The 19,303-nt window shown below is 52.2% G+C and overlaps 7 protein-coding genes and 1 non-coding gene across 8 annotated transcripts; 5 read left to right on the top strand and 3 right to left on the bottom strand.

The window, feature by feature from the left end:
- Window positions 1-1,233: 1,233 nt before the first annotated feature.
- POX_a01579 (uncharacterized protein) lies at window positions 1,234-3,727 on the top strand (the record flags this gene model as incomplete). The annotated part of the gene is made up of 3 exons (XM_050110507.1): window positions 1,234-3,102; window positions 3,165-3,496; window positions 3,613-3,727. 3 exons carry the CDS (start codon window positions 1,234-1,236, stop codon window positions 3,725-3,727), a joined length of 2,316 nt encoding a protein of 771 aa, XP_049974275.1.
- Window positions 3,728-5,658: 1,931 nt separating this feature from the next.
- Window positions 5,659-6,240, top strand: POX_a01578 (Histone H4.2; the record flags this gene model as incomplete). Its single annotated transcript, XM_050110506.1, has 2 exons — window positions 5,659-5,668; window positions 5,939-6,240. 2 exons carry the CDS (start codon window positions 5,659-5,661, stop codon window positions 6,238-6,240), a joined length of 312 nt encoding a protein of 103 aa, XP_049974274.1.
- A 1,181-nt stretch (window positions 6,241-7,421) lies between these two features.
- Window positions 7,422-8,947, top strand: POX_a01577 (uncharacterized protein; the record flags this gene model as incomplete). The annotated part of the gene is made up of 3 exons (XM_050110505.1): window positions 7,422-7,457; window positions 7,530-7,798; window positions 7,927-8,947. The coding sequence occupies 3 exons, from the start codon at window positions 7,422-7,424 to the stop codon at window positions 8,945-8,947; spliced, it is 1,326 nt and encodes a 441-aa protein (XP_049974273.1).
- A 581-nt stretch (window positions 8,948-9,528) lies between these two features.
- POX_a01576 (uncharacterized protein) lies at window positions 9,529-10,269 on the bottom strand (the record flags this gene model as incomplete). Its single annotated transcript, XM_050110504.1, has 1 exon — window positions 9,529-10,269. The coding sequence occupies one exon, from the start codon at window positions 10,267-10,269 to the stop codon at window positions 9,529-9,531; it is 741 nt and encodes a 246-aa protein (XP_049974272.1).
- Window positions 10,270-10,938: 669 nt separating this feature from the next.
- POX_tR022 lies at window positions 10,939-11,024 on the bottom strand. The gene has a single exon. It is a non-coding gene; the product is annotated as a tRNA-Asp (tRNA).
- A 1,163-nt stretch (window positions 11,025-12,187) lies between these two features.
- Window positions 12,188-12,823, top strand: POX_a01575 (uncharacterized protein; the record flags this gene model as incomplete). Its single annotated transcript, XM_050110503.1, has 1 exon — window positions 12,188-12,823. One exon carries the CDS (start codon window positions 12,188-12,190, stop codon window positions 12,821-12,823), a length of 636 nt encoding a protein of 211 aa, XP_049974271.1.
- A 2,586-nt stretch (window positions 12,824-15,409) lies between these two features.
- Window positions 15,410-15,976, top strand: POX_a01574 (uncharacterized protein; the record flags this gene model as incomplete). The annotated part of the gene is made up of 1 exon (XM_050110502.1): window positions 15,410-15,976. The coding sequence occupies one exon, from the start codon at window positions 15,410-15,412 to the stop codon at window positions 15,974-15,976; it is 567 nt and encodes a 188-aa protein (XP_049974270.1).
- A 1,900-nt stretch (window positions 15,977-17,876) lies between these two features.
- Window positions 17,877-18,502, bottom strand: POX_a01573 (uncharacterized protein; the record flags this gene model as incomplete). The annotated part of the gene is made up of 2 exons (XM_050110501.1): window positions 17,877-17,965; window positions 18,088-18,502. 2 exons carry the CDS (start codon window positions 18,500-18,502, stop codon window positions 17,877-17,879), a joined length of 504 nt encoding a protein of 167 aa, XP_049974269.1.
- Window positions 18,503-19,303: the final 801 nt, after the last annotated feature.

The raw sequence follows: 19,303 nt of genomic DNA, 5'->3' as shown, positions 1-19,303 counted from the left end.
CCCATCTCTTCTACCCTCCCTCCTCCTTCACTCCTCTTTCTCTCTCTCTCTTTTCTCCTCCATCCGGCCCACGATCCATCGCGGCAATTGTCGACAAATTCGGAGACCCGGAACCATCGACAACATTCTGCCCCTGGTCTCATTACTCTGGGACTCAGAAGGTCCAAGCGGGCGCAGGCTTGTTCACTCAGTTTGCCTCCCCACTGCACGACTTCGGAGATACTTTCGAGGTACAAAGTGAGGTGATCCTCGATCGGAATCATCCCATCCCGTCCTCTCGACCACTCCCGGCGGTTATCCCGGACCTTGTATTAGACTTTTTTTTATTCCCTTTTTTTTTATTCTCGCTCTCTTCCTTCGCACTCGCCCTCTTCGACATCCATTTTATTTTTGGGAGGTACCTTGAGTACACCAGGACAGTCTCTTGGGTTCTTCTGCTGTGCATCTGGGTTGCTTTTTAGTTTTGTTGGGATTTGCGCAATTTTTTTTTCTTCCCTGGTCACCTTCCCACATTTCGGTTCACACGTTCGGAGTTGGATGTTACCCGACTGGCAGTCGGCCCACCTTTGATAGCAATCGCCATCTCCGCCATCGCGCCCAGAACCATCGCCACACCCCACTCCCTCGCGACTGCTGGATGTCCATTCAACGGTAGGCTTGATAAGCTCTCTTTTTCTTTTCTTTTCCCCCTCCCCCTTCAACCGCTTTAAACCTACACCACCTTCGTCTGTCCACCAGCTCTCCACTCCAGCGATTTTCAATCCTCCTGCCATCCTCACCTGTCACCTCAATTGTCTTTTGGACCGGTTTCCTCCTTCATCTCCTCCGTGTCACTTGTGTTGTGATACCTGTTGCTCTTTTCCACCTGCTCTCCTCACTGGTGGTGCACTTGACCCTCTCGCTCTCTCTGAGGTGCCACCATCTGCACCTATCCTACAACGGCCAGAGAAGTTTCACCCCAATGACCCTCACCCAGTCAGTGTGCTCTGTCTAATGCATGGTGATGCCGTCTTTGCCTGCCTGTCGGTTTCTCAACCCTGCCTGTTTTTTCTTCCTCCTCGCCTCACTCGCCACAGCCCGATTCAATTAAAGGAAGGCCAGAGCTAACCTGAAATCCCCTCGGATCCAGAATCTCTCTGCATTTGCACTGAGCTTGCTGAACACTGCAGCTGTTCTGTTCTTTGCTTTGTCTCTTTGTCCAGTCTCTTGTGTTGAGACACACAAGTCGGCCGGATGCCATACACTGCACCTGCAAAGACGTTGCCCGCCGCGCAGCACATCGAATACACGGAAGCCTCCCCGGGGCCTCGTACTGAACGATCAAGCGCGGCGCGGCCTGCCAACCACCGATCTCAAAACTCCCGCAACTACTCCTCTACCGCCTACGTCCGCCGGCATCGACGCAGCCCATCCATCTCCAAATCCAACAGCCCATCCTCCACCGACTCGTCAACCCACTCTCACCCCACCCTCGATCCACACGCTAGCCTCCGCCAGTCTCCACCACCTCTCAACAATGCCATCATTCCCCCCGGAGCCGTCATTTCCCCTCCCGAGTCTGTGAGCAACTCGAGTGATGAGGAGTCATCCGGTTCCAAGGACGACATCAAACTCGAGGAACTGGAGGCTGCAGTGCGCTCCATCGAGCAACGCAGGGAATCATCCCCCGAGAGGAGCACGATGAGATCGGCTGAAGAGACGAGTCCCGAGGCTCGGCCCTCCTCCAGTCTGAGTTCATCTGCACTTCCTCAGGCGAAACCCGAGCCCAAGTTCTTGCGTCTCTCCAAGGAACACCGCAAGATTTCTCACTCGCGATCCTCTACGGAATCTGCAGTGGAGTTGAAGAGAGAACAGGCATTGACTAGCTCGCCGGACGACAGCGATGCCGAGGCGGCTCCAAAACCACCCATGGTACGAAAGAAGTCGGGAGAGCTGGTCCGTCCTGCTCTCCGGCCCGCCACCGCTCGTCGACGACCCTCGAGCATGCCCGGTACCCCCAATTATGCCAAGGCGGTGCACTTTGATTCTCAGTTGGAGCATATTCGGCACTTTCTGCAATTGGACCGCCCTTTGGCTGTCAGCGCTGAAACCTCTCCGGTCGATAGCCACGACGGCGAATCAGAATTCCCGTTCGGACACGATGCCGACAAGTCCGGTTCTTCGTGGGAGTGGGAGCTCCGGCTTTCGAACTTCCCGAAGGATACCGATGCGCCCCACCAAGCCACTCATGCAGTCCGCCTAGACCGGCTATGCCTCTCGTTCGACAAGAAGAGTCTGATTGGCTCAGTCTCCGTGGCCAACTTGGCTTTCCACAAGCATGTGGCTGCCCGCTTCACTTTCGATTACTGGCGAACTGTGTCCGAGGTCACTGCTGTGTACAATAATGACATTCGTCGCAAGCATGCTCACGATGGATATGACCGATTCACTTTTGACATCAAGCTTGACGACCAGGCTAACCTGGAGAGCAAGACCATGTTCGTCTGTATTCGCTACAATGTCGACGGCCAGGAGCATTGGGACAACAACCAAAACAAGAACTACCAGGTCGACTTTGTCAAGGTACCCAAGACTGCCCCGAGCAAGGCTGCGACCCCTAGCCGCCCAGCTCTTCCTCGCAGTCGCACCTTCACCGGATCCACCTCGAGCAATCGGCAGCAGTCCATGCCCCCCTCGTTCGACGACTTTCCCGAGGTGGGTAAGAGTGCGTCTTTCGGCAACTCGTTCAACTCCAAGGCCGGACCCATCTTGAGCCGCAGCGCCACAAACGACATCGACACGGTCGGCCCACCAAAGCGCCGCGAGAAGCCCCACCCGCAAGCATTCGGCAATCGATATGATTTTGGAGCTTCGCTGACCGCGGCGATGCGAACCAAGACGCCTGTCGACCGCACCACCCTCACTGCCCGTGCCCGATCCTCTCAGCCCACGGAGGCACCCAAGGCCAGATCGGGGGAAACAGAGCTGGATGTGAAGCCGGGTCGGATTTCTCCTGTGAGAGACGATGCCCGCCCAGGGGACCTGAAGCCTTCCTCACTGGTCTCTAGCAAACCATGCCACGAGTCCTCGTCGTACAAAGAGCTGGTGGATAAATACTGCTTCGTAAGTGATGGGTCCGACGCTCCTGGCAAATCCATCCCCTTAACTGACTCCGTCTTCCACAGTATGGATCCGCCTCCGACTCATCGACCCCTGAGAAACCGCCCAGTTTCGGCAATTTCACCTTGACTCTTAAAGAGGATGAGAAGTCCAGACTGCTCACCACTGCGGCCCCTTCTCCCCCTCTTTCTCCTCGCTCCTTGCCTGCACGTGAGCCGAGCATGTCGTCTGACGGATCTCACTCTGAGGGTCGCTCCGCCTCCTTTCACTCTAGCCCGGGAAGCCCTCGAATTTCTCGAAGCACCTCTCCATCAATGAATTTTCGCTACCCTTATCACCACAAGACACTGCAAAATGGTTTCATGAAAGACCCTCAGTCATCGCCAGTCATTCGAGGGTGAGTGACACAGTTAGAACCTTGGCGACCGGCCCTGAGTCTTGCCCCCATGTTTATTGTCGGCCGGTCATTCTCTCCCCACCGATCATTGTTGACGCGAAACTCGTACTCTTAAGGGGCCATGACGTTTCCTTTCTGGAAATGCCCGAATCGCTTGTCTTTCCATCATTCGCCGACAGCTCTACCTATGCACCCTACGTGGGCATGGGCGTGGGCGTGGGCGCCCATTGATCTCTAGCCCTCTCGCTGCTTGAACATCTTCTTGTCCGGCATGCCCATCACCAAAGGTGGCTTTTGTCTGAGTGCTATGAGTGACCCGGATCGAGCTCTCGCGATGTACCATAAACCGCGGGGCTCCTCCACCGGTCGCACGTCGTACTAGCACGTCACTAGAAGCATATGGCCTTGCTAAACAGGATGAGTCCGGGCGGGAGCACTGAGCTGGAGTGATCGGGTCTGCACTGCATTCTCCTTTACATGATGCATCCCCTTATCTCCTCTTCCTCCATCGGTCTGAAATAGCCATGATGACGATACGAACTTTATCCGCCTGTTACTCTTTGGTAATTGTTCCACCCACTGAAATGCCCCCCTTCTCCTCCGCTTTTTCCTCGTTCCGTCTCCAGAGGCTTTTTCGATTCTTGTTCCTGCTATGTGGCGGGACCCTTTTCTGCCCAAAAGTTTACTATTAGTTTGTTGGGCCTGCCTCTGCTCAAAGTTGCATACTGTCGTCGGTTCAACCGACATTTTCATCGTCTGGGTCCGTTATTTGCCTTTTTTTTGTTCTTCGTTTCCCGTCTTTGGTGTCTCTTCCCGGCTGTCTTCCAGCCTTGCATGGCGTTTCGGAGGATTTCTATCTTGGATCCTTGGGTCTTGTTCAGTTTCTCTCGTCTGTTCTCTTCATATGTCCATGTTTCCACTAATTCCCATTTTGTTGTTGGCTTTTTTTTTTCTCTTTTTCTTTTGCAGTGTTATGGTCTGGTTGATCAATGGTTTCACGGATTGAATGCAACGCGATGGATTCGCATGAGAGGTCTTACTCGCTTTGGACCTGACTTTAGCTGCGCAGGAGTAGCCTAGTCTAGACAAAGAAACACACAAATGAACGTATAAATAACGCAACCTCGAGTCGTGACCATGGGAGGAGGGGAGGGGTCCGTCGGTCCCCCTCGGGCCTCTCGGTGTAGTAGTCTCCAGTCTAGCCTGTAATGAGCTGTATGCGCTGTGAAGCTCGTAAGATCAAGAACCAGCCCTGACCGAGCGTCCATGCAAATCCACAATGTTGAATAGATCTATGTGCAAAAATGGTGGGAGATGACCATGAACCGCAAGTATCCCTTTGGCTGCGAGAATATCTCCTTCATGTTTTCGATCGATTGAACCAAGTCAAATCAAGAAGGATGAGGTTTCTCCAGAGCCTCCTTCGGGTACACTCTTTGACTTTGACGAATTTGTGCAATCAATGGGTGCACGAGGAAGGTTGTCTGGCGAATTTGGGTAGTGTTGCCTGAGGCCATTCACCTTGGTCTTCCGTCTCTTCTCCACGTTCCACTGGGGGCCCACGCAAGAGCATCGACCCCACCGAACCACCTCAGCAAAAGTGCTGCCTCGAGTCTCGACTCGCAAGGGCGGTCCCCGCCAGGCGAAAAGCAACGGGAGTGGCTGCTGGTTATCGGCACCGGCTTATCATCACATGACCTTCCACCCGATCAAATCTGGCTGCATGGAGAAAGCGGGCAGCTGCCGAACCCAACACGAGATGCTCAAATCCTGTCTTTCATAACGGTGTTTTACTTCCCACGCCGCCTGTCCATTTACCACCGTATTGCGAAATGGAATTTTCCATCCTTCCCGGGCAGAAAGAGGTCCGGCGCTCTCATTGATCGATGGCTTACCTAATTACACCCGATGACAGAGCCTTCGTTTAATTCCCCCCCCTCCCCATTCCGAGCCTAAAGTCACGCGTAATTTGATGGTAAGATGTATTTAAATCCTCCGTCGGTCGCTGACTGATCTTTTTTTTCCCTTCTTCATCATTCAAAGGCCTCCCGACCCTATCCACAGCATCCCATTGACTTGATATCAGCTGGTCACCGCCCCCACGCTGTATCATTTTCATCAAAATCTTATTCCAATTTATCAACTCTCGTACTTGATCAATCATGTCTGGACGTAAGTAGTATCATTTCTTTCGGGCGATTACTCTATCACTGGACAGACGCGATGGTCGCGCGTTGGCGTCGCGGGTGCCGTGGAGATGATGAGAGATGATGAGGCCCCTGGAGGCACGTGACTGGGCGGCTCCCCCATCCCGGCTCTCCAACTCTTCCTGCAGTCGTAGTGAGATTGGTCCTGTCCCGTCGACCGGCTCACGCAACACCTCATCGTCGCTGGAAATCCAGATCCACCATCCGAGTGATTACTGACAGACTTTCTATCCAGGTGGCAAGGGCGGCAAGGGTCTTGGCAAGGGTGGTGCTAAGCGTCACCGCAAGATTCTGCGTGACAACATTCAGGGTATCACCAAGCCCGCCATCCGTCGTCTCGCACGCCGTGGTGGTGTCAAGCGTATCTCTGCAATGATTTACGAGGAGACTCGCGGTGTTCTCAAGTCCTTCCTCGAGTCGGTCATTCGTGACGCTGTCACGTACACTGAGCATGCGAAGCGCAAGACCGTGACCTCCTTGGACGTCGTCTACGCGCTCAAGCGCCAGGGCCGCACTCTGTACGGTTTCGGTGGTTAAATCAGCATGGTCTTCGACGTGCCGAGCCGCTTGGATCCAAGAGGACCGCGTACCTCTTTGAAGATCCGCTTTCTGAGTCTCCGATTTTAATGCTTAACGGTGTGATGGACTTTTTTGATTGCTGAACCTCGTGGTGTTCTGATGTTTTCTGCTTGTTTTTGATTTTTGATTTTTTGAATCTTCTGGTCTCAACCTTTTTCGCCCCTCTTGGACGGCTCAGACGATCCTCTCGGAAAGTCATTGAGTCATGGGCCTGCCAGGCCTTTCCCCGGGGTATTGAACAGGCACTCGGTGATCGGGGGTCCTCGATCAATATAGTTGAGGGCAACCTCAATTTGCGGTACTTTGATCCACGCAGCCGAGATGGCTTTAGCCATATCCCTCTTTTCATTTTCTTTTAAAATTCTTTTTTCTACCTCAATGAATATTTCACTGGTTTTTTTTTTTGGATACTACCTCGATTTCATCTCCAGGCAGATCTGTGAAACAGTGGCTTAGAACGAGCCAGGAAGCCAAACCTCGACCCGAGCTGTTACCCTGGTCACATCTGTCCTTTTAATAAGGAATTTCGATCTTTCATGATCATGACGCTGCCCGCTGGATGAGGCCTACCTCACTTTCCATCTAATGAGCTCTTGGTACGAGGGTTTGCTTGGTGCAGGCTCTCGATGCTCGAATCCGTAGTCCTCTCGTACGCACAGCCGGTGTGTTCCACTCACCTCCGGCTTGTCGATGATTCGTTGATGCCTTGTTGCCTGACGAGGACCGCCTGTGCCCGGCATCATGAACGGACCAGCTTACCTGATCCGCTCTAGACTCAGCGTCCACTGAGTTCCCCGTCGGCTCACGGTCCACGCCCACATGATCGGCATGATGTAATCCCAGCGTGGACCTCGGCCGTCACCGAGCTCCCTGCAATTGTCACGTTCGGCAGAGCGTCTTTGCAGTCGTCTCCGTCGCTTAATCGGCTTCTTCTGCGGCATACTCCATCCCTCTCAAACCGGCTTTCCCAAGTGCCTCCTCAGAAGTAAACTCCAAGAACCTCACCACCCATTCGATCCCTGGATACAGAAGCAGTCGAATCTCTTCTTTGACCCTCCTGGAGTAAGTATCATTCGAGATTGAATAAAACGGCCACTTTGAGAGGGTCCCACCCCTCCCCGCAAAAAAAAAAAATTATCATGGCTGAATACAAAGTCACCTACGAGTCCGAATTGGTATGTCGGCTCTTCTGTACTTATTTAGTCTTCAACAGAGACTCTTCGCTCACAAGGTGACTGCACCTACAGGATGCTTTCCATCCCTCCTTCCGCTACGAACAACGCGATCCAAAGGAGGACTGGAAGACTTCTGCTCTTCGAGGGCCATCACTGCCGGTGCTTGGTAACGCGGTCGCGGGCGCTTTTGGTTCTGCGATTGCAAACGTGATCGTTTACCCACTCAACGTGATTGTTGCTCGTCTTCAGACACAGGAGAAGAAAGATCCATCGGACAAGGATTCCTCTGGGGAGCCCGAGTATAAGGACATCATCGATGCCGCGAAGAAAATCTACGAGCAGTATGGCCTCGCAGGGTTTTATCCAGGATTGGCTCAGGATACCTGCAAATCGGTCACGGATTCGTTTCTGTTCTTTCTCGCCTACAATATCCTTCGGCAAAAGCGCATCGTCGCCCGCGTGGGACCAGCCCGGGCGGCCAAGAGCAAAACGTCATGCTCCCCATCTGGGATGAACTTGCGGTGGGCATGCTTGCCGGAGCGTTCTCAAAGCTCTTCACCACTCCGCTGAGCAACATCGTCACCCGTAAACAAACCGCCGCGCGAAAGAGTAAAAAGGGCGAGAAGGAGCCCAGCACCGCAGACATTGCCGCCCAGATTCGGGCCGAAAAGGGCCTGAGTGGGTTCTGGTCAGGATATTCGGCAGCTTTGGTGCTGACGCTCAATCCGTCCATTACCTTCTTTTTGAACGAGGCGCTGAAAACTGCCCTCATTCCAAAGGCGCGGCGTCAACGACCGTCGCCGGCGGTGACCTTCCTCATTGCCGCCCTGAGCAAATCGACCGCTTCTTCCATCACCTATCCATTCTCCTTGGCCAAGACCCGGGCGCAGGCGCTCGGGAACTCCCAAAAGGCCGCCTCGCAAGGCTCGGGTTCGGATGCGATCTTGGCCGCATTCACTCCCAAGATTTTCTCCGCCGTCGCGACGATCTACCAAAAAGAAGGCATTTCAGCATTGTATGCTGGTCTGCCCGGCGAGGTCTTGAAATCATTCTTCTCCCACGGATTCACCATGCTGGCCAAGGATGCAATCTACGCGTCTATTGTCAAATTCTACTACCTTTTGCTGATCGTGGCGCGCCGGTATCCTTCTCCCGAAGAGCTCCTTGCCCGTGCTCGTGAACAAGCCGAAGAATATGGCGAGATTGTTCGCGAGGGCGCCCGCGAGTATGCGGAACAGACACGCGAAGGGGCGGAGGACGCTCTCAAGACCCAGTCTGGAGGTGTCGCCGTGGATATGACCTCCGATCCAGCCACGATGGCTGCTGCCGCCAAAGAAGCGCCAGGACTGGACCCTTCCTCGGCAGTATCCCAGGTTGCGGGCGAGGTGAATGAAACCGCGGAATTAGTAGGTGACTATGTTGAAGACGAGGCTGCCAACTGGAGGATGATGTACCGTTGGTTTTGGGTGAAGGATCGAATGAAAGGCTGAGACTGAAAAGTGATTTTTGATCTAGGTTCTTTCTTGACGTTGTGCAGGATTGATCTATCTGAAGACCCTCTTTGTTGTTTCATCCTGCCCCCGCATCTGCTCGAATATTTTTTTTCTTGCGCGTGTCTTTCTGTCCACAGGTATGCTTCTGTCAAAGCCATTTCTTGTTTCGATGAGAGTCTCATGGCATTCTTTCTGGGTCGCTGTTTGTGGAGAGACCCTACCCTTCTCCTGATTTCTCTTGGGGTTTACCTTTTTTTTTTCCAGCATCCGCATCATCGTCTTTCTCCTTGATCATCTGTTCATCCAGCCCAGCGTGCGACCCGACCCGACCCGGTACTTTTCATCTACGAGAACTCGAATTGAGATATGAATTATGTGTATTTCATCTTTTCTGTCCTGCTCCCCTTTCAACAAGCTCAACAGATTGATGTGACACCCGACAATATTCAAACTGGGTATGTTCCAGCGGTGTTTGTTGGGTGGGGGTGGGTGTTTCTTTTTTGTCTTTTTTTGTGATTTCTCAAGTATATTATGTACAAGTCACGCAAATCAATTTTTTTTTCGCAACAGAGCCGACCTTATTTGCCCTTCTGCCCAGCCACAACCACCTCCCGCGTCACAAAAGCAGCCTGTAGCTCCTTGCTCGCCTCCCACAAAACCCACAGTGGAACAAACACCCACAGCGTATTGAAAAAGAACAAATACAACCACAAATACACCGGATCCTCCGTCGCCAACTGCAAACTACCCGTCAACCACTCCGGCGCAAACGTCATAAACCCCCCATATAACTCAGCCGTTGCCAACGCCGTCGCAACAAACCACAAAGTCGCCTTGGCACTTCCTCGCACCCTCGCACCCAGCTTCTCATTCGACGCCCGCACCAGCAAGTAGCACACATACAATGCGGCCGGCCCGCCCAGAAACACGGTCAACAGCTCCAACGAGACCACCGTGACGTCGGCCGTGGCCCAGCGGGCATCCGCCTTTGCGTATTCCTGCCACAGGCGTGCGCTGGGACCCGAGCCGTGCGCAGCGCCGTAGACGCGATCGATGCGATTGAGAAAGTGTGGTCTGGAGCTGAGAACGCCCTTGGGCAGGGGGACGTAGCTGAAGAAACATTCGTAGAGGAAGGAGCCCTCGATGAAGAAGTGGGTGAGGGCGTCGTAGGTGTGCCAGAAGAAGAGGATCCGATTGCGGGTGTGGGTGGATGGGATGAGAGCTTTGCTGAGCAGGTAGGCGATTGGCATGAAGGAGAGACAGAATGCGAGGCATAGGACTGTTGGGAGGTCCAGGGTAAAGGAGGCGGAGGAGGCCATTTTCGGGACCGGGTTTTTGGTTGCCGTATGAAATGGGGTCCTTATATATCTTGGTGAATGGACATGGACGTCGAAAATCCGGCTTTGAGGGCCAGCCTTGGAGGAGAAGGAGAAAGAAGAGGAGGGTTGTCGGAGAATTTTGCGCCTTAGGGGGAAAGGGGAGAAGATGGACGGGAAGTATTATAGTTCTATTTCAGCTGCGCGTGTTGATTGGAGATGGCTCGTGTCGGACCCGCGGATAGGCTCCACTTGCCGTCTGCCTCAGGTGTCCAATGGTGGATATACTCGACGAACACAAGGTACGCATGTCGAGATCATCTGGACCATGATCATAGAGGGTCTTGACGGCCTGTGGGACTTTCCTGATGGTAGTTGATCTCTATTGAGGGCAACGATTACTCAAATCAATTCATACCCTCTCAAAGTGCCGTAGGCGACACAGTAGTGTCTTGGTCTTCAAACCGGTACCACTGAAATTGATGTACTGGCCCAGGTGCCTCTGAGAGAGGCACCAGTGTATTCGAGTTATCCGATGTTCAGCGACTCTGTCTCCCGTCCTCTCACCTAGGAAACAGAGCAGCGGGGAAAAACAAACAAACCAGGCGATCGTCTCCCTTCGTGGCCAAGTGCTGTGTGTTCGCCATCAAAATCATGGAATGCAAAAAGAAACTCTCCCTCGGGGAATCGAACCCCGGTCTCCCGCGCTTATCGGTGTTAATGACAAGCGGAAATCATGACCACTAGACCAAGGAAGATGAGATGATCGAGTTACTGCTCGACCACTTGGTGGTGGATGAGTAACTCAGAGAGTTTTGCGTATATGACCCGATCGAAAGGTCATACCACATCCGTTCCGCCGGCGACAGACGGTTGGGCGTGTAGTCTAGAGGAGGGGGTGTGATACCAAGACCAGGATGCCACACTGCACGTCGGGTAACATCCAAAGTAACATTGCAGTGCAGATACTCTGTTGAGTTTGTTACGTTCTCCTTGACGGAATAGATTCAAATGTTTGTCTCGCGGCAGACTGTGCATCCAGCACCATGGCGAAAGTACATGCGAACAGGGCCTCCGTTCTGCATTTGCGTCATCTCATGGCAACGAACAACCCACTGTGCTCCTATCTTTGAAAACATTCTACAGATCGGAGTCATCGTACTGGGCGTGGGTTATGTCGAGAAATCATATGAACGAATCCTCCGATGACTGCCCTGATTATCATCCGGTCACGGGGCACCAATTTGAGCACTAATGAATGGCGAAAACGGGAAACCCAGAGGCACATGACTAGGTTTCAGCCAAACAGCTTCCAGCATCTCAAATGAGCTGATCTCAAAGGCACGTCAGGTTCGCCGTGCACACAGAAAGCCCTCTCCACGGGCCGAGTGTCTCGAGAGATCATGGCGAAGCCATCTTGTTCACCTGCTGCGTCCAACAAGGCAGGTACCCGCTTCCTTATTGTTTGCATCTGCCTGGTTATCGACCGGGCTCAAGAGGTCCACACACCTGACAAAGTACATCAGAGCAGGTGGACATGTGTCCTCTAGCTAACAAGCTGAGCAACATCCTACCACTCATGCTGCGTAGTCACCTCCCCCCCCTCGGTACCTCGAATGACTACCACTCAGTCACCTGCCATTATGACGCCCAAGCCCCATGGAAACTCAAGAAATAAGCATGAGATCGAGGGATATATTGCAGCGCCTCTCTTACTCAGGCCAGAGTCTTGAAATATTTCCCTTCTTCCATGCAGCGGTTGAGCCGCTAAGCATCGACATTCAGTTTAAAGCCCGGATCAAAACAACAATGTACCCCCAAGCATAATCGACTAAAAGCCCATTTTGCCTGCTGCCGATTCTCTCCACCCATCCATACAAGCGGAGGGACTAAAAGACAACCACCCACATCTTCGATCGTCATGTCCCTCATTCGGCACCACAGGCGACATCATTCTTGGCCTCATTGTGGCTCAGAGACATGCGCACGTGCATCATGTAATCCTCAACTGTGCGCGAGCAACCTCGCACTTAGCGGGGAGACGATCTCTCCATGGCTGACGACGGCATTTCCACCTTTGCCGGAATATGGTGTCCGCGAGGGAGATGAAGGCGACGACGATGCGGAAATGGCGGGGATTACGCGAATGCAGCCGCCCCGAATCTACCGTCTATGGAACCGACCATTTTCGAGAGATCGAGGTGAGGATCTGTTGGTGTCGCCTACCACGATCAAATCGCAGAGATCCGGTCACCGGGGCGTATTGCGCCGGCTGATCCGTCGCCCGCCGCTGGATAAATCGCGGTCGCTGTTCGTTATGCCAACCACTCGGAAGGTGGGGGACGAGGAAAGGTTTGTCTCGGGTTGGGTGCCATCTCAGCGCATCACTGGACCGGTGACAGTGGTTGAGCGAACACCAAAGGTGCTGTCCCTGCCGTCAGTGAAGAAGGAAGGGTTTCTGGTTGGAGAGCGGCGCCATCGCCGGTGCCATTCGGAGCAACCTCGGTCATGGAGGGAGCCCAGTGCGAATTTGTGGCCTCTGCAAGAGGAGTCCTGATGACACCTCCGCATGGAGGGTACCTTTTTTTTGGTGAAGCTGATTGAGTCGAGAGAGTCGGACGCATCTTGTTGTGACCCGATGAAGATTGATGAGGATCCCATGAATACTTGCATTGCATAGGGTGGTGAAACTGGTTGCCGGTGTTGGGAGATATTTTCCGATATCCTCAACGTTTTCTTGGGGTGTGATAAATTCTTGCGCGCATTACATTTCTTTCTTCTATGAATAGATCCGTATGTCGTACCCAGGTTGGGTGTCTCAACTGCCTGTAACATTCAACTGGAAGGCGATAGGTCCCGGACGTCCACACTTCTTGATTCCCGATCGCCCTCCAATGGACCCTCCAATGGACAATGGGGAGTGGGTAACTTTGACCCGGTCGTATCTTCCAATTCTAGTATTTCAGGACCTGAGAGAAGCCTGATCTCGTCGGGGGAATCACGAGGCACCTTACATCATTTGGCAGTAACAGTCGTTTCCGAGGGAAAGCCGCTAGAACACACTTGGTAATTAGGCCCGAGCAGTTCTGGTGGGGAAATCATTGGTTGCATTCAATGTACCCCAGACAGCAAAGTAGGTTTGCGAGATGGGACCTCGTTGGTCAGACTGAAATTGAGTCGAGCTCCGTCAACACAAGTGACTGCAAGCTATTTTGGGCGATTTCGGATCTGAACCGTCATTCTCTTTGTGAGGTCCGACAGAAACATCTCTCACGGGCACTAGGTTCAACGGCAAGGTTGAACTTCATGGGACCAAGTATTGAAGCCCAGTATAGTACAAGCCTGAGCTGTTATCTGACTCCGTCCCCGATGGACGGGCGGCTGGTTGACGAGGATACCAGTCTCGCTCTTATTGATCATCTACGGACAGATAAGAGAGCCGGGTGCGGGGAATGTCGATCGAAACACTTGCATGCGTATTGGTTACGGATGTTCCACGTCTCTGGAGTGGTGATTTCCAACTTTATCTCACCTCGTTGGTATAGAGTGGCCCCACCACAACGTAGGTACTCAATACTAATAGTCTCGGATATCCGTCACGACAGACTGGAATGTCCAGCTGGCATCCGCAATCAATAGGACGGGTGGAGACCATTCCGAGCGGCCCAGAGGCAGAGTACCCGGGAAAAAGGTTGGCGATAAGACAGAGTTCAAAGGGGCCTGGTCAGTTGATTCCGCCCAACTGGGCGGACAGCTCAGCTGGACACGGGCTGCAGATCAAGCGAGACACGGCCCATTGGACCCTTCGGCCTTATCTTTTTATGTTCTTGAAGGGGTGAGCGATGAAAGAAGACTGGAGATAGGTGAGAGTCGTTTGCCTGACATGTGGTTTTCACGAAGTGCTTTCCCAAGGTAGGACTTGCGTACACGTTGATAACAGTACTGACTACTGGCTGTTTGGTTTATTCCTGATCGCCTACTTACCTTGAATGCGTATACCGTGTACTCCTCCAGTAAATGGACGAGGCGCCCATCCTCAGATGAGTTCCTTGAATGGTTCAAATCGGGACGTGCAACTCATGACTCCCTCATCACACAGTCAATTGACGAACATGGAGTGTGGAGTATGAGATGCGTCCGGGTGGAGGCAAACATCGGAAAATTCGGCATGGGAGGACCATTGCCCACCTATTGAATAGGCCTGCGAATGCATACATGAGGCGACAATACCTCAGCGGTTATGTCAATGTGGGATCGATCGTGGAGCTCCACAGATGTGAGTGGGTCGAGGAGGCTCCTAGGCAGAAAAATAAACAGATGACGTTCAGCCAAGCTCTGACCTCCGAGGACCTACAGTACTGCCGACGAGCATCACTCCGAGACTCTGTCTCCCAGGTGCGCATTTATTGTTCCGCCGTCTCACGCAGATACGTAACCATGTGGATGGCGCGACTGGGAATCTACGAGAATTGCATTCCTTTTGACCTGCTGCGGCACTTGATTGCAATCGTCAAGTTGAATCGGCCCGACCGGCACCCACAAATGAGGGAGACCATTTGAAGAGTCCTGTCCAGACTCGACCATTGACGACTCACCGACACGGATGCCTAGCGACCCTTCCAGGGGGACCCATGGTGGGACGCCTTTGAGCACCTCTGATTGGCGGTTGGTGACACGTCAGTGGGTTCTTCTGCACGGGCGCAGAGCGATGGTGCCCGGAGGGACAGTGCTCTAGGTATCTGATTGGTCTGCTGGTTAGGATAGGCTTTTAGCTCCTTTCCACTTGAGCACCAAGAAGCGGAGTAGTATTTGGTTGGTCGCCTTACAAGGCCAGACTCCACTGAAGGGACCAAGCGGCCAAGTCATAGCGTGAGAAGCGTGAGGACAGTGGGTCCGTCGAGGCACGGGGCAAGAGGCATCTTCCACTGGGGGAGGGCACAGCAGGGCAGAACCAGACGAGCCTGGGGCATGAGAGGAGCAGGTGGAGTGAATCAAGACGTATATGAAGTCCTTTGATCCCCATCTGAAAGAAGTGATTACCTTTCGAGTTTTCCCTCCTCTTTCTCCGATTATCTCCACCTCCCCAGTCAAAAAATTTCTCTGGTGCTGCAATTCCTCGTACCTCTTCAGCATCGTGATACACATGCCCTCCAACGGCCCCAACAAGTCCAACAAGTCCAACAACTATCCTGCACGCTCTCAGTCCCTGTCTTCTGGCACGACATCTTCTTCTCGTGAGACTCACCACTCCGACGATAAGCGTCGTGGTCGGAGATTCACAAATCCCCTGGTCTCCAAACTCTCTCGATCCAGTCAGAAATCTCCTGCTTCGTTGGATCTTCCCAAATCTCACCGCCGTCACCGCTCCGCAAGCGTCGAGTCCAATCATCACGACATCGCACGGCGGAGCTTCTCCGACTCATCCACACTGACCTCTTCATCCCTCGACATCAACCGCGCCTTTGGCTCGCAGAGTCCGACCCGCATGGCTTTTCACCCTCTCGGTTCCCAGTCTCCTCGACAGGAGCAGGCGGGACATACACAGTCTGAAACTATCGGACGCAAGCACTGCAATGACTATCGTCGCTACAACGGTACTGTTCAGCAATACGGCCGCCACTCTAATGATTGGCTTTTTGGGGGCTTTAGCGTGCGCGAGACCGTCCGCGATGGCATCGACAAGCTCCGCCACCATGGCAAGGAGAGTTGAGTGGGGCATTCATTCGTGATGTTTTCTTTGTTTCTTTTTTTCCCCTCCCGCCAGCATTCAGACTCGGCCGCCTGTCACCTATGATCCAGGCATGGTTTCGATTCAGTGGGTCCTTTCCTAGAAGCTGTGATTCCGCTTGACCATCCAATCTACCCCCCGGTCACACCGACACTTGAACGACTCCGTTCCGATTCAATTCGATGTGTCGCCTGAGAAGGCGTGCAAACATCCTTGTCACAGCCACGACGTTCCGCCAGGAGATCCTATGGCCGGTGCAGGTGGTCCACTCCAGCCGCGCCGTAATCAGTCAATTTTTCGACTCTTGGGCTCTTCCACTTGAAAGTGAATGCTACCATTGATGACTCTTATATTGGAGTGTGAAATTTTTATCTTTTTCTTGTCATATTTGCAGGATATTGAGCATGACATTGGAAAGTGATTGGATCTTTTTTTTCTGTGACTGAACATCATCTTCAATCGATGGCCAAACCACGGAGATGACGGGAGCTATCCGAGTCCCGCTGAAATCAATGACATATCATTCTTCATCGGAGGCCCGCTATAATGTGTTGAACGCTGTTTTGTCAACTGTATTCAGATCAGTCTTGATACTACCAGGCATTCAAGTTGAATACCCAGTCTGTTGTTTGAACATGAATACGAATGAATCATATCTTTCAAGCCTCCGCGCCCTACTTTATAATTCTTTCCAAGGAAAATCGACCTTTTTAATCTGCTCCTCCCACTCAGACTAGAGCTCATACCGCATTTGAACCTTCAACGACCCCCCGCGTTCCAAAGAAAGAGAATCCACCCCCAACCCCCAGATCAAATGATAAACCTAACCCACTCACATGTCGAATCCAAGGTACCCACCAAGTCAGTACCAAACTCAAACTCTTACCCCCTATTTCAAGCCAAATGCTGCCAAATCCAATCCACCTAACATAGACAGGTACATCCACGTATATGAGCCCCTACCAACAGGTCGACAATGTTCCAAGCAATGTTTTTTTTAAAAAAAAATGAAAAAGGGGGGGGGGGGGGGGGGGGGGGGGGCTTAGTTCGGCGGAACACAAGAGAGTACGTAGTAGGCATGGATGGGAGATGGGAAATAGATCTAGACGTGGAATCTAACCTTACAAAGAACTGGGAGAAAATCATGTGCTGGAAGTACTCTAGCTTAGGTATTTCCGCGCAGATATAGAAAGTTTCGGTTGAGATTTGGCAAAGTTCCATCTTTCCCCTGTGAAATGCTTTCGAGTGTTGTTTTATTTTACCTATGCCTTGCTGCAGGGGAAGTGTATTTTGAATGAAGACTTGTACGAGGTCGAATCATGAATAGAAAGGAGAATCTAAGGTCATATGACTGTAAAAAGAAAAAGAAAAAGAAAAAGAAAAAAAAAACGGGTTGCCTCCATGTCTTATTAGTATTGGATGGTTTGGACTAGTGGTTCCCAGGGTCTCGCGTCAGTAGGGCTGTTCCACTCGCCGATCAGGCCGGGATCGCGACGCGGAGCATGGGTTGAAGTTTGGGAAACCCTCGATACTGGAATTTGTAAAACAGGAGAAGGTTCAGATATAGCGATTGAGGCATCGAGAATTATATAAGAGAAAGAGAGAGGGACAGAGAGAGAGAGAGAAGTTGTAAATTCAAAGAGAGAAAAAGGAAAAGAATACCGGTGGTCCAAATCCACAATGGCTCACCCATCCCATTTCGAAAGACCACCCGGACTTGTAATTTGAAAGAAAATTGTGATTCTCCCGAGTCGCTGACGGATGTTTCCTCAACGATCTGCCCGACTTCCTGTGCGCTAGAATGTGAATAAAAGTCATTCATTCTATCAAGGACCTGTTGGTGCTTGCAAGGTCTCGTCTGATTCCAAGTGTCCATATCCGATCATGCGCTCTGCCACTTTGCAATATCTGCGGCGGAAATGTCCAAGTTTTCAGCTATCAATTGCTGAAGTTTTGCTACCATTGCTGGGTCTAAAGGGAAGTGGTTAATCGAATCAAGCTGAAACCAGTAGATGGAATGTCTTTTACGACGAATCAAGTGCAAAAAACAAAAAGAAGAAGAAGATGGGAAAGAAAAAAAAGAAAAAGCCTACTCGGTCGTTGTGTCAACGGCGCCGCCGCATGGACGTGGATGATGCCCGAATCGAGCACTTCCTTGATCATCACCCCCTTCACCGTCGATGCACTTAGCATGATTCTCAGTCGATACGTGCCCGGCTGAGAGATGGTCAGGCCCGTGAATTTGGCATACCCACTCATTGAGGGCTCGATGCGACTGCGAACCATTGCGGTCAGGTTTCCGCTGAGTCCCGCTGCGGCGCTGGTCCCGGATTCGTTGCGAAGATTGGCGCTTGCGACGAGGTGGGTGGTGGTCTGGGAGGACTGTGGGAGGTTGCTCAGTGGACGGACGGAGATGATGACGGGGAGGGTGAATGGGTGGCCGGGTCGGACGGTTGTTGGGGGTGCGATTTCGAAGGTGAGGGTGAATTCTTGAGAGGAAGCCGCCATTGTTGAAGGGGTAGTAGGGTGAAGTTGGGTTAAATTGAGAAGGTGAATGTTGCTGGATCTGGGGGAAATGAAGATGGATGGGAAGAGTCTGGACCCGTGGGTTTCACGAGTTACTTTTTCGAGCTTTAGGATCGATTGAATGAAGATCGATCAAAGAGGATGGTACGAGAAGATCTAGAAAAGTTAAATTACAATTTGTCTTGTTGGAAAGCAAAGGACTGACGAGGACGAATACTCACATTGATGGGGGGGAGGGAGTTGTCCTCGTACAAACAAGTCTAATCAAGTGAATGTATACACCGTTGCACGAGAATGTTTCAATTCCACTGACTCGGGCAAATGATGAGAGGTTGGGAATATCAATGAGCATGACCTCAAGTCTCAAGGCCAGAGATATAAGCCGTCTTCATATATAGTCCTGACAAAGTCCCGTCAGCGATCCAGAATCACTCCCTTCCGCAGAGTGATCTGGTGCATCGGTACTATCTTTCCAGATTAGGGCTTCGCGAGATGATTCCAGGTCACGAAGGAGATTTGCCACTCAAATTCCGGGTCAAATACCGTATTTCATGCATAAATGAAAGAAGAAATGGTATTCAACCTGTGGCTCGAAGACCCTGCGTCAGGATCCCTCCCCCTCCCCCCTGTGCAGATCCGGGCAATCACTGGCACGCCAAAGTGCATCAGACGGACCCGGACAAGGTGAGAGATTCAGCCACCAAGAGTGGGGGGGAGGGGGGTGGAGAAGAAGAGAGTGGAGGTGAGAAGGTGGTCTCGTCTTTCGGTTAAATTGCTGGATCC

The sequence above is a fragment of the Penicillium oxalicum genome, chromosome I (assembly GCF_001723175.1).
Source record: "Penicillium oxalicum strain HP7-1 chromosome I, whole genome shotgun sequence".
NCBI lineage: Eukaryota > Fungi > Ascomycota > Eurotiomycetes > Eurotiales > Aspergillaceae > Penicillium > Penicillium oxalicum.
This window is presented reverse-complemented; position numbering and strand designations above follow the sequence as displayed.